The following is a 12,587-nucleotide window of genomic DNA, read 5'->3' as shown; positions in this document are numbered from 1 at the left end:
GTAATTTCTCCAAATCACAGAGAGCTATTTTTAATTTAAATTTGTTTGCTACTTACCAGGGAGCTGAAAATTTGTCACTTTATTTCAGTGTATTGGGTTTGTGTGGCAACGTTTTGGTAGCGGGGGGGCTACAGGGGTGGCTTCTGTGAGAAGCTGCTAGAAGCTTCCCCTATGTCTGACAGAGCCAATGCCAGCTGGCTCCAATACGGATCCACCACTGGCCAAGGCGAAGCCCACCAGCAACGCTGGTAACGCCTCTGTGATAATGTGTTTAAGGGGTGGGGGGGTGGGGGGAAGCCTGTGCAACATCAACTGCAGACAGAGAGAGGAGTGAGAACGTGTGAGAGAGACAACTCTGCATCCACCAAGGTCCATGAAGGAGGGCGAGGAGGTGCTCAAGGTGCTGGAGCAGAGATTCCCCTGCAGCCTGTGGTGAAGACCATGGTGAGGCAGGCTGTGCCCTGCAGATCATGGAGGTCCATGGTGGAGCAGATATCCACCTGCAGCCCCTGGAGGACCCCACGCTGGAGCAGGTGGATGCACACGAAGGAGGCTGTGACCCCATGGGAAGCCCACGCTGGAGCAGGCTCCTGGTGGGACCTGCGGCCCCATGGAGAGAGGAGCCCATGCTGGAGCAGGTTTACTGGCAGGACTTGTGACCCTCGTGGGGGACCCACTCTGGAACAGTCTGTTCCTCAAGAACTGCACTCTGTGGAAGGACCCACGCTGGAGCAGTTAGTGAAGAACTGCAGCCCGTGGGAAGGACTCAGGTTGAAGTTCATGGAGGACTGTCTCCCATGGGAGGGACCCCATGCTGGATCAGGGGAGAGTGTGAGGAGTCCTCCCCCTGAGGAGGAAGGAGCGGCAGAGACAACGTGTGATGAACTGACACCAACCCCCATTCCCTGTCCCCCTGCGCCACTGGGAGGGGAGGAGGTAGAGAAAATCAGGAGTGAAGTTGAGCCCAGGAAAAAGGGAGAGGTGGGGGGGAAGGTGTTTTAAGATTTGGCTTTATTTCTCATTATCCTAGTCTGATTTTGATTGGCAAGAAGTAATTTCCCCAAGTTTTGCCCATGACGGTAATTGGTGACTGATGTCTCCCTGTCCTAATCTCAACCCATGAGTCTTTCATCATATTTTTCTCCCCCTGTCCAGCTGAGTAGGGGAGTGATAGAGTGGCTTTGGGGGGCACCTGGCATCCAGACAGCGTCAACCCACCACATTCAGGAAGAAGAATCTCAGGCACACTTCCCCCTGGGGCATTTCAATCCAGCTGGTTCACGTCTCCTTCCTTTTTCCTTTCTCAAGTGCGTGCTGGCTGGTTTAAGTCCTACTCTGAAATGCCTCATCTCTCCGATTTACTACACAGGGAATACATGCACCAGCAACTTTGGGGTGCTGCAGTGTTGAGTATCCAGGTTTCTCTTCAGATGTAGCCCTGTTTCTCTGTGAAGAAACAGTCTCAAGAGCAATTTTGGATTGTAGTAGTCAAATTTATTTCCACTGTAGAAGCACACCTGTTCCAGTAATAAAAAAATAACATTTTCTTTGCAGAATAAAAGTAATCCTGTAGTGGTATAAATATATTTACTTGCACAAGAATCCATGTAAGTCACTCAACATATATTCAGATTTAGTATTCTCACAGTCCTAAGTTTCAAATGGAGTCAACAAAAGATAGTTACTTGCAGAAAGATGAGAAATGTGAAGTCTGGCTCAGTTGTGATTTAAACACATATGAAATAACAGAACGCTTTCTCAGGTTTTTTTACTAAATGAATACATTGCTTATGAAAAATACTGACACTGTTCAGCACTGACCATTTCTGTTTGTCTCATTAAAACACACTATATGGTGTCAGCCATGGAAGCCTCTTCTGACTGCCTCACAAACATGACCTGTGCTGGCCAGGCAGAACTAGCATTAAGAGTTCAAGCTCAGTGCTCCTTAGTCTATGCTCAGCGTCTGTGTCTCCACTCCCAAGACTCCCATCACCAGCTACTGTCTTTCACGGAACAAACCAGGTCTAGCAATTTACTTCAGGGGGTCACCACAGACTCATCAGACAGCATGCCTGATCAATCAGTAAGTCCCTATGCTACAGTAAGACAAGTGCTACATTCCATATAGCCTTACTAAGGACCTGGTGCAAATAATAGTCCAGCTTCTAGTAGGTAGGGTTGATGTGTAACTTTATCTAGTATGAATACATCATGCAAAAGGAAAAATACTATTTTCTGCACTCCCATTCAGTTCAAACCATGGAACAACAGTAAATACAACTGCAGTCAATTTAACTTGTACTTTAACTTCTACATAACTCAAACTCTTTTTCCCATTGTGAGGGTGGAAAAAAAAAGGGGGGGAAATTAAATTTAATGAATCAATCGCATCATGACTCTGTGTTATTGTGTTCTGTGTGGGCTGTTATCAGCACCGTGCCCTCACAACATATGTTGATTTAGTCTGATCCTTCTTTACTGTTAGTACAGTGAAAAAAGTACAAGGTTCAGCCTTGATTCTTCTCAATGTGTCTATGAGAGGAGGACACCAAACTAATACAACACAATACTGAAGACAAGACAACGTAACACTTAGTTCTGATACACTGAAAAGCAGTTTCACACGCAAGCTCGTTTACATAGGCACACGGACATATTGAGCACCGTTCTTTTTTTCTTTTTTTTTTTCCTTTTTGTTTTTCAGTTTAACATCAACATTCAACTCTGAACAGAAGAATGTTAAGCCTCTAAGACAGCTTCAGTATTAAGAAAAGAACTAACTCTGTTTTACAAACATCAAAACACTAATGTTGACACTTCAGTCGAGAAGTTCACTGCAAGTGACCCTCTCTCTGAATTCGAAGGCGTTCCTTCTCCACTTGCAAACGTTCCTTCTCAATCTGCAGCTTCTCCGACTCAAACTTTAGGAACTGCAGCCTCTCTTTCTCTAACTGCAAACGTTCTTTTTCTAGTTTTAACTTTTCAGTTTCTAGATCCAGAGGCTGCATGATGGGTTTTTCTGTTTGGGCGAGGTCATTTTCCAGGGCAGGTTTTTCAGCATGCAGAGTCTCTAGCCTGAGTTTCTCCCATTCAATTTGAAGTCGCTCCTTCTCAATCTGAAGTCTCTCACGCTCCAAGTCAACATGCCGCAACCGTTCTTTTTCAATTTGCAGGCGCTCCTTCTCCACTTGTAACCTTTCAGCTTCAATGTCTAGTCGCTGCTTCTCCAGCTCCACCTTCTGCTTCTCCAGATTTATAAGCAAGTGAGAATCTTCATAGGCTAGCCTAGCTTGAGCAGAGCTTAGATTTCCAAACTCTTCAATGTGGGGGAAGTCTGGCAGGTCATTTTCCTTTTTCGAATCTGGCAAAACTGATGACAAAATTTCTTCTTCTTCCTCAATAGGAAACTGCAGAGACGAATGCGATAGACAAGAATTACATTCCAGTCTTTCTGCCAGAATGAATTGGTTACACACAACTTGACTGAAAAGAAAATATTAGGTTTTTTCACCTTAAAAGCTACTCAGAACTGTTTAACTCTCAGGCTGTAGAATAACCATGTTAGATCAAAAGACTGTTTTCTACCATTACACAGGTAGAGAAACACGCTTTATCTGCAAGAATATCTGGTAATGAAAAACGAAAATCAGCTTGTCAGTGGACATGCAAGAACATACAGAAAATACTGTATGACATATTACAGAGCATTCAGAACCACTGATAGAAAACTGGATCTAAAAAAGCATATGTTGTTCTTACTTTTCATATAGCTGAGTGACACTTACATAAGCCACTAGGAATTTGTTGTGACTAAATATTTATCAGAGCAGCTGGATCCATAGGCTATGTGGTATGTAAACTAACCCAGCCTTCACTAACTTGAGGATTCCATTTCTAAAAAACATTTAACACTGACATTTTTCACATGCTCCTAACACTTCAAACTGTATTAAGTGGGTAAATAAACAGGACTTGTTTAACCAATTTTGTATTATCACATTTGCTGTAAAGCTATTTATGATCACAGAATCACAGAATGGTTAAGGGTTGGAAGGGACCTCTGGAGATCATCTAGTCCAACCCCCTGACAAAGCAGGTTCCCCTAGAGCATGTTGCACAGGGTTGCGTCCAGGCGGGTTTTGAATATCTCCAGAGAAGGAGACTCCACAACCTCCCTGGGCAGCCTGTTCCAGTGCTTTTCTCCCTCAAAGTAAAGAAGTTCCTCCTCATATTCAGATGGAACTTCCCATATTTCAGCTTGTGCCCATTGCCCCTTGTCCTGTGACTGGGCACCACTGAGAAGAGTCTGGTCCCCTCCTCTTGACACTCACCCCTCAGGTATTTGTAAGTGTTGATAAGATCCCCTCTCAGTCTTCTCTTCTCCAAGCTGAACAGATCCAGCTCTCTCAGCCTCTCCTCATAAGAGAGATGCCCCAGTCCTCTGATCATCTTTGTAGCCCTTCGCTGGACTCTCTCCAGTAATTCTTATCTTTCTTGAACTGGGGGGCCCAGATGGACACAGTACTCCAGATGTGGCCTCACCAGGGCTGCGTAGAAGGGGAGGATAACCTCCCTTGACCTGCAGGCTACACTCTTCCTAGTGCACCCCAGAATACCATTGGCCTTCCTGGTCACAAGGGCACATTGCTGGCTTATGGGGAACTTGTCCACCAGCATACATATGATGCAGATAACTGGGTGGTTAGGACCATAGGTCTTGGAGGACTGTAGCAACTCATACAGAATTATAATCCTTATGTGCTACAAATTCATAGTACACAAGGTATAATTGTCTCCCACTAAGTACGCTGCAAAATAAAGGCAAACGGATATGGGTTCAGAAAATCTTAAGACAATGAGAGCCAGTGCCAGTCCCCCAGCATTAGAGCAGGTAAGACACTATTCTTCAGCAGTTGTCCGACAGCAGTCTTACTACCATTTAACAGCTTATGCTAATTTTTTTTCCCAGCACACACCTCAACTGAGCTCAGACAGGAGTTCCTTCCTTCCCCTTCCCCTCCCCCCAAAAAATAAACCAAAACTGTTTGAGTACCCCTTTTTGAAATGAGAACTATGTATTTGTACAGATACAACAAAACTGTCCAAACATTTGACTTCACTCCAGCTGGCTGCCTACCCCAGGACAGTCACGGTACTACTAGGAGTAACAACCTGTTTACAGGATCCACAGCTGCTTGTCAAATTCACACTACAATTCTGACAGAGAGGAATGGCTGACTGACTTATTCAGTAACATTTTCATCTCCTGTGGGTTCATTTTAAGAAATGCAAGCAGTGTTCTATTTCCTTCTGTATTCTATTTCTTCTGTAGCTGCACATAACGTATACTTTCATTTGTTAAAGAGGTGCATTTCTCTTCTCCCATTCATTCATCCAGACAGTCTAATTACAATAATCAGTTTCCTTCAACAGTGTATTTTCATTCTACCGACTGAACTAATTCTTATCTATGGCACATATAAATAGAAAATATATGTGCAAAAACATATTCAAAGTTGAGGGATATCAATTTAATAATCAACATCCAAGACCTTACACACAATTGCAAGTTGCTAGATTTGAATACCATCTCTCTGAAACATATTTGTTTCTACAGTTTCTTTAATTCACACGTTCAGAAATAAGAGAAACAGATGCTATGAAGAAACACAGCAAAAAGCCTTATGCTGAAATGCAACTAAGACCATATTGCATATAGCTAATGTATGTCAGTCACTCACTTCAAAATTCTGCGGATCCTCCTCTTCCTCTTCTACTTTGACTTCTGTTAAAGATCCACCAGCTTCTCTGAAGTCAGTGATATTTTGCCATTCAAAACTAGATTCAATTGCAAATCCCATTTTCTCATCCATGTCTTCATTGAGAGAGTCATCTAAATTGGACGAAGGAAGGTGAAACCCAGCGCCTACTACTTTGATGTTTGCATTCAGACGTTTTCTCTTCATGAGTGCTCTCCAGTCAAGGTATCGCCTTTTCACTTCTGTCCCTGTTCTTTGCTCTCCTTCACCTACAGCATTTACACACTCTGCTATTTCCTCCCAAGCTTTCCGTTTCATCTCATTAATTGTTGTATTAAGTTGCTTTGAAAAGAGCACTTCTCTCCTTTTTCTGATTTCCTTAAGGAGAGTTTGAGTCTCCTGAACGCTAAAATTGCTTTTTCTTTTTCTTTTTAATTGTTTCATTTTTTCCAGCTTTAACCTAATAATTTCACCACAGTAGACTACAGAGATGATCTGACACTAATCAGTTATTAATACAAATAAAATTTAAAAGCCAATGAATGCAGAACTCAGTTCTCATGAAGTGAATTTTCTCTTCACTTTGTAGTATTTTCCTATTTGTCAGGCTTCCTAAGAGAAAAAGAGCAAACAACGTAAATCTCCAAGGCATACACTGTGTATCATTTAATGAACATGACTCCTAAGTCATCATTTAAAGAACACATATTTTGAAATGATTGTTCATTCGATTGAAGAAAGCTATTTTGTTAAACTCTGAATATAAAGTAGCTATAGATACCTTCTCTAATCTCCTACAAATTATAAATCCATGAATATATCCATGTCATGAACCGTTAAGGTTGAGTTGATATTTCCATCACAAAAATACAGCTATTTTCCTTCAACTCTTAGAGTTTTGCCAGTTGGGATTTGCTTAAGGCTGAAATATGACCTACAGATTTCAGTTTGAATGCTAAATTATTTCCAGAAGAAGCTAAAACTGTTATATCATTACTTCAAAAACATGAAATGTGTAGGGGACTGAAATTTCTGAGACACATTTTAAATGAGACAACATTTCCATCAAAAAAAAAAAGTAGATTAATACGAAAAGTTGAAGTTTTAGAGGCTCTCCTGAGTTATCTTAATCACAAAAAAAAAAGAACTGAAGCAATTCTGCTGAACATCAGAAAATAACTACTAGTTCAAACAAATGTCATTCATTAGAGAGGTTTTAACAGGAAACAGATTTAGGAATCAGTCACCACATGCCCACAGTAAAGCCCTCCTCTAGCCTTCTTACACTACAGAACATCTCATGTCAGATGTGATGGCAGGTTGAAAGTTTGTCCAGTCCTCTGCCCTCCGCAATAGCTCGTCCTGTGCCTGATGCTGAAGAGAAAGCTAAACCCCCTAACACACCTGAGAGATTGTGCACAACTCTGTACAGAAATTGGAAAGTTTGAGTGGGAGAAACAGGGGACTATTAGACCATATTATCAAAAAAAAAGGAAAAAAACCTGAAAGCAGAGACTGAGATAAAAAAAATGGTTCTTGGTCACAGACTGCTTGGTAATGGTCCAATTTAGGATTTAATTTGAACTTTCTGTACCACCTTAGGTAGGTTTAACAGGCTTTAAGCAAGTAGGACAACGATTCACCATACAGTACTTACAGTTTCAAGCTGTTATGTTTGGTCACTATTAACCTAGTATAGAACTTTTGTCCACCTGAAGCAAACAGCTTGCTTATTATACATTTGATTTCTACTGACTAACGGAGTTAATCTTTAAATAACTCCCCACCAGCTATACAGGGTTCTTAAATTACTAAGTATTCTTTTCTCCTGTTATTCTCCTAAACTTGGTTAAAACATACAGATCAGCACATTACACAAAAACTCCCCATTTGGGGGATAATGCACATAATAGTTTAGACATCGTTCTTCATCTCCTATACACTATTGACTGTAAATAAGCGGCTCACTTGCACAGTTTTCCATATCAAGCAACATTCTTTCACACCCAACACATAACCCTGCTAGCATCAAATATTTTTTAAAACGCTGCATTTAAGAAACTGGTTTACTACTTTTCCTCATTAAAATATTACCCTCACTGTGAATCCATTTACTTCTGATGGTTACTAGCTAGCAAATAAGCAAAATCAAGTCCCAAGAAGAAATCAACTGCATAAAGCATGAGCGTGTATCAGCACAGACCACTCTACAGTGCTCTCACGCAGTTACCCAGCGCTTCTGACTCCTCAGACTCAAGCTGGAAAGTGGATGTTGCTGTTTAAGATGTGTGAAACTTCCTGTACTTATGAAAATAAAATACTGATTAGTTTTGAGAAAAGGGAATTCTTTAAAAGAAATAATATAACCTACTGTTTTAATATAGACCCTTAACTTGACATGGCCAGTACTAAAAAAAAAAATGCTGAAGTTTAAAAAGTCATATTTATATCATAACACAGCACTGTATCTGCTAGAATTACATAAAGATCAGATAAAAGGTCTCAGAAAAATTTTGAGCATCTTCCTTAACCTTCATTATAAGTTAACCATGAAAAGATACTTGGGCTTTCAAGTAAGCAGCATCATATTTACTTGTCCGGCAGTAAATCAATTGATTTGGTACTTGCTGTGCTTTTCAAATGCAAATTCTAGTGTTAGTGCTTTTCTATTATTATGGCAACTGAATTTCTTGGCTTATGGATCAAATTCTAAGTTTATTTTGTGTAAGTTGGGGGTTTTTTTAACTTTTAAAAAGTCACTGAGAGGTAAATTCTTCACAAAAGTTACCTGCACACAGAGCGAATTAAGAGCACTTCTAGAAGTTTCACTGTTAATAAGGCAATTACTCTGGACTGATACATATATAGCTTAAGCTGTGACTCCTGATTACCGGGGAATGACCAAGTACTCATATCTTCACACTGGCTTTAGAAACACACACCTTGCGCTTACCTCTTTTCAGGGTGGGGAGCGTGTGTGAAAGATTCGGAGGTATCCATTTTGAGTTGGTCTTCCAGGTAAAAAGAATTACATAGAGTTCTTACATACAACGTAAGTTTCACAAGGATTATAGTATTTCTGACTTTTCCTACCAAGACACTGAACCTCGGTTTATAAGGTCACACTTATTTTTACTGAAATCAGTAGAATTTCGCGTTTGATTTTAAGCATGTACTTAAGTCACCATTCAAGTGCTTTGCTAACTATGGAAAAATGGGTCAGACTTTCTGAAGTACTTGCCAGTTGGATATGTCAAACTCTTGAAAGTACTAGCAGATACTTAATTGTCTCTTAAGGTACCTAAATATCAGACTTTTGCTGTATCGTAGCCGTTCTTTCCTGAAGATACACACTTGCTAAGTCCTTTACTTAGCCCCAGCTGGGATGAACAAGGTTCTGGTCATTCCCCAGTAACAGGGAACCACAGATTTGAGAGACTCATACGGTATCTATTTACCCTGGTGCTCCCTAATTATCTCAGTCCTAGCACAGCAGGATAAAGTGGGCACAATCACAAGAAAACAAACAAACAAAAAAAAGGGGTTTTCAAATAAAACTTTCATCAATGTTATTTTCTTAATACAATTCTACATAAATGTGGGAGACACAGCCATCCAAGCTTTCACCTTAGCTCCAGAGAAGGTTGAGAGTTAAAACATGCAAATGTCAGGTTACCCTGTGGGTCAGTGTCACTGCTCCTTGCACAGATGTTGTGCATCACCTGTCTGATCTCTCCAGCTAGTCTTTGTGAAGTGCCTCATCTTGGTTTGGGATTTTACACCATAAGACAAGCACATAACCTTTAAGAATTATAATACTAACTTGGAAACTACTGGCATCCAATTCCCTTATTCTGTAAACTTTTAGACTTTTTTTTTTTTTGCTAGAACATGTCTGATACAAGCCCCTGAATTTCCCAGTTAAAACAACAGCAAAGCCTACCTATTTTAAAATTAATGACTACTAACTTCCAATTGGTAAGGACATCTTACCTTTTCTAGCTCTTTCCTTTTTGAAAGCGTATTGCCTTATTAAAGACAATTCCTTTCTTATTAATGTAAATGGGTGTTAATGAATTGTCTTAACAGTATATTGACTTCCAGAGTTAGATGAACTCCACTGTGGTACTGTTTACCTTTCTGATATATTAACTAAAAAGCATTATTATCTAAAGCTGAGGTTTGGGATATTCTGCTTTCTGACATTGCTAGATGCTCTCCGGGATATTACTCTTTAATGCAGAAAAATTAACTGTCACATGCTCGAAGTACGTAAGTGACAGGAACAGTAACAAGCTAGGATTTGTACACATTCTAGATAATTACAGAAAAAAAAAGTATCTCCATTTTGAAAAGCATGATTTACAAAACATGACATACAGCATGTTTAAGTTTTGCTTTGATATGAAGTCTAAACCACGAAATGCATACATAGACAGACATTACAGTTTGTCCAAAATCAGAACCGTAACTGCTCTACATTTTAGTGTCTTTGTAGGATGATTCCACAGCAAATATTTGCTGAGTGCACCAATTGGGAAAATCAGCAGTTCACTCAGAAAAAGTATGTGGATATAAGAGCAGAGGTGAAAAAAAATCTTTTGGTCAGATCAAGCCACTGATGAAGGTAAGAGAAGAAAATTCCTTCTCAACTAAATGACCAAAAGTACTTCTGGTACATGACCAAAGACACCAGTTACGTGACAAAGAACAGGTACAGTCTGGTCATGTAACAGACAAATCCCTGGGAAGTAACAGACGATGCAAAGAGCCCATTTCGTGACCAGCCATGCACCCATCATACGGCAGGCATGGTGCTAGCTGCAAATGCAAAATGCATGTTTTTATAGTTTGGGTAGAAATGCAAAGTGCTGGCTAGAAAAAAAGAAACAATTCTGATCATAAGATAATCGAAAGATTTCAAGTGTCTTCCAGGGAAGATGGCAACACGGAGCTCTGAGTTTGATGCAGCCCTGTTAGGCCAGAAGCAACCTATTGTTAAGAAGGTCCTCATCATCGGACTAAAGAAACACAAACTATTTGTCAGGGTTGAAACGAAACAGGTATTGCAAAACCAAACTGAACACTCCATAAACGCACAGAACACACAAACACCAAATAACTTTGACATACTTAATGACAGAGGCATCCACATTCTGCCTCTACGTCTTTGTGTCTCCTTTGCTCACAGCTTATTGTCCGATCACATGCTGGACCAACAAAAAAGTAACCAAACAAAACAAAAAAAAACCAACCCTGCACAAAACAAGCAAGCAAGCAAAAAAAATTTCCATGCATTCACCAGGATTGAAGGATTGTTGCTAGTATCAAACCTGAATTATTCTAAAAGAATCATGACTTTTTTTTAAAGTATGATGTCTTGATGGCTTGCCTTTTTTTAAAAAAAAACCCAAAACTTTCAGAGCTTATGATTGAAATAAAAAACCTTTACATCAGGAGGGCCTGCTACCTCTATTTTTTTAACTAAAATTTGAGAGTCTGAGGATCTTTGCATGATACTAGAGCCTAAGGCTTTCTGGAAAACTTCGTATGTGATTCATAACGGATGGCTACCCTGGCTTGGGACAACTTGCGCTTTCGTACTAAGAGAGGCTTTAGCACCGGAGGGTCTGGGTGCTGCTCAACACGGGTCACCAAACGGACGGTCCTCCCTGCAGGGAGCTTGCGGTTTGAGCACCTGAAAAGGCAAGCGCTAAAGGGAACCAACAACACCTAAAACAATAACGTAACGAGGCAGAGAGGAGGCACCGAGCAGGGAAAGCAGCTGCGGATTCAGGCTGTTGAATCCACAGATTCATCAGGGGGGAGTTCCCCTTCCCCTCGAACAGCAACGGCCACGAACGGGAGAAATCCTCCCCCCCGCGCAGGGCGCGCGTTTCGGAGTGCTGAAGGCAGGCACAGCCCCCCGGCCCGAGGCGGCCCAGCCAGCCACCTCGCCACCGGCCAGCGGGGACGCGGGGCCGGCCCGGTCCCTCCAGGAGGCGCACGAAGCCCCGCAGGAGGCCAAGGAAGGCAACAAAGGCGGGCGAGGGCACGGCCCCGGTCGCCGCGCCCCCGAGCCCCGCCAGGCCCGCTCCGCCAGGGCGGCGGCGTCTCGGGTGGGGACCCCCGCCCTGAGCCCCGGGGAGCAGGTGGGCCCGAGGCCCCCACCGCGCCGCAGGCCAGGGGCCTCCCGGCAAGTGACCCGCGGGCGGGCCGGTGGGGCCCTGCGCCTCTCCCGGGAGAAGGAACAGGAGGAAGGGCCTCCCCATGGGGCCGCCGAGGAAGACGGCGGGCAGCCGCCTCAGGGGCCGAGGGCGGCGAAGCCCCACCGCTGTCTTCCACAGAGGGGCCGCAGGCCGGGCCCGCTCCCCACCCCGCTTGGGTCCCCGGGGAGCGGCACGAACTACTCACCTGCACCCAACACTCCTCGCTGGGTGGCCGGCCCTTTAAAAGCCACCGCCCTCCCATTGGGCGAGCTGCGTGCCTTTCAGTCCTTCCCGCACACCTATTGGCGTTCCATGTCTGCCACGTCTCCACCGCCCCGCCCCCTCACCGCCCAGACGCGCCAGGCGGGCCGGAATCCCCCCCACACACGCTCGGAGCGCGGCAACTCCTCTCCCAGCGGGGCCGCCGCCGTGCGCAGCCCCCAGACAGCATTGGCTACAATCGCTGCTTGTCTTCCCGATGCCTGCCGGTGATTGGCTGCTGGCTGTCAAGGCCCGCCGCTCCCCTCAATGAGCTTCCGGCGGCGGGGGTCTCGCTGGGTCATGGAGGAGTCAGAGAGGGAGGTTGTCGTGCTTGCTTTGTCTGAGGGGGCGGCGT

The 12,587-nt window shown here is 43.2% G+C and overlaps 1 protein-coding gene across 1 annotated transcript; it reads right to left on the bottom strand.

Annotated features, from left to right (window-relative positions):
- Positions 1–1,472: 1,472 nt before the first annotated feature.
- MSANTD4 (Myb/SANT DNA binding domain containing 4 with coiled-coils) lies at positions 1,473–12,210 on the bottom strand. The gene is made up of 3 exons (XM_068425208.1): positions 12,177–12,210; positions 5,745–6,374; positions 1,473–3,410 (listed from the first exon to the last, which is right to left on the bottom strand). The coding sequence occupies exons 2-3, from the start codon at positions 6,204–6,206 to the stop codon at positions 2,835–2,837; spliced, it is 1,038 nt and encodes a 345-aa protein (XP_068281309.1). The 5' UTR covers positions 6,207–6,374; positions 12,177–12,210; the 3' UTR covers positions 1,473–2,834.
- Between the last annotated feature and the right edge of the window lie 377 nt (positions 12,211–12,587).

This window comes from Nyctibius grandis, chromosome 2 (assembly GCF_013368605.1).
Source record: "Nyctibius grandis isolate bNycGra1 chromosome 2, bNycGra1.pri, whole genome shotgun sequence".
Classification (NCBI taxonomy): Eukaryota; Metazoa; Chordata; class Aves; order Nyctibiiformes; family Nyctibiidae; genus Nyctibius; species Nyctibius grandis.
The sequence above is the reverse complement of the archived record's forward strand: the minus strand, read 5'-3'. Positions and strand labels throughout refer to the sequence as shown.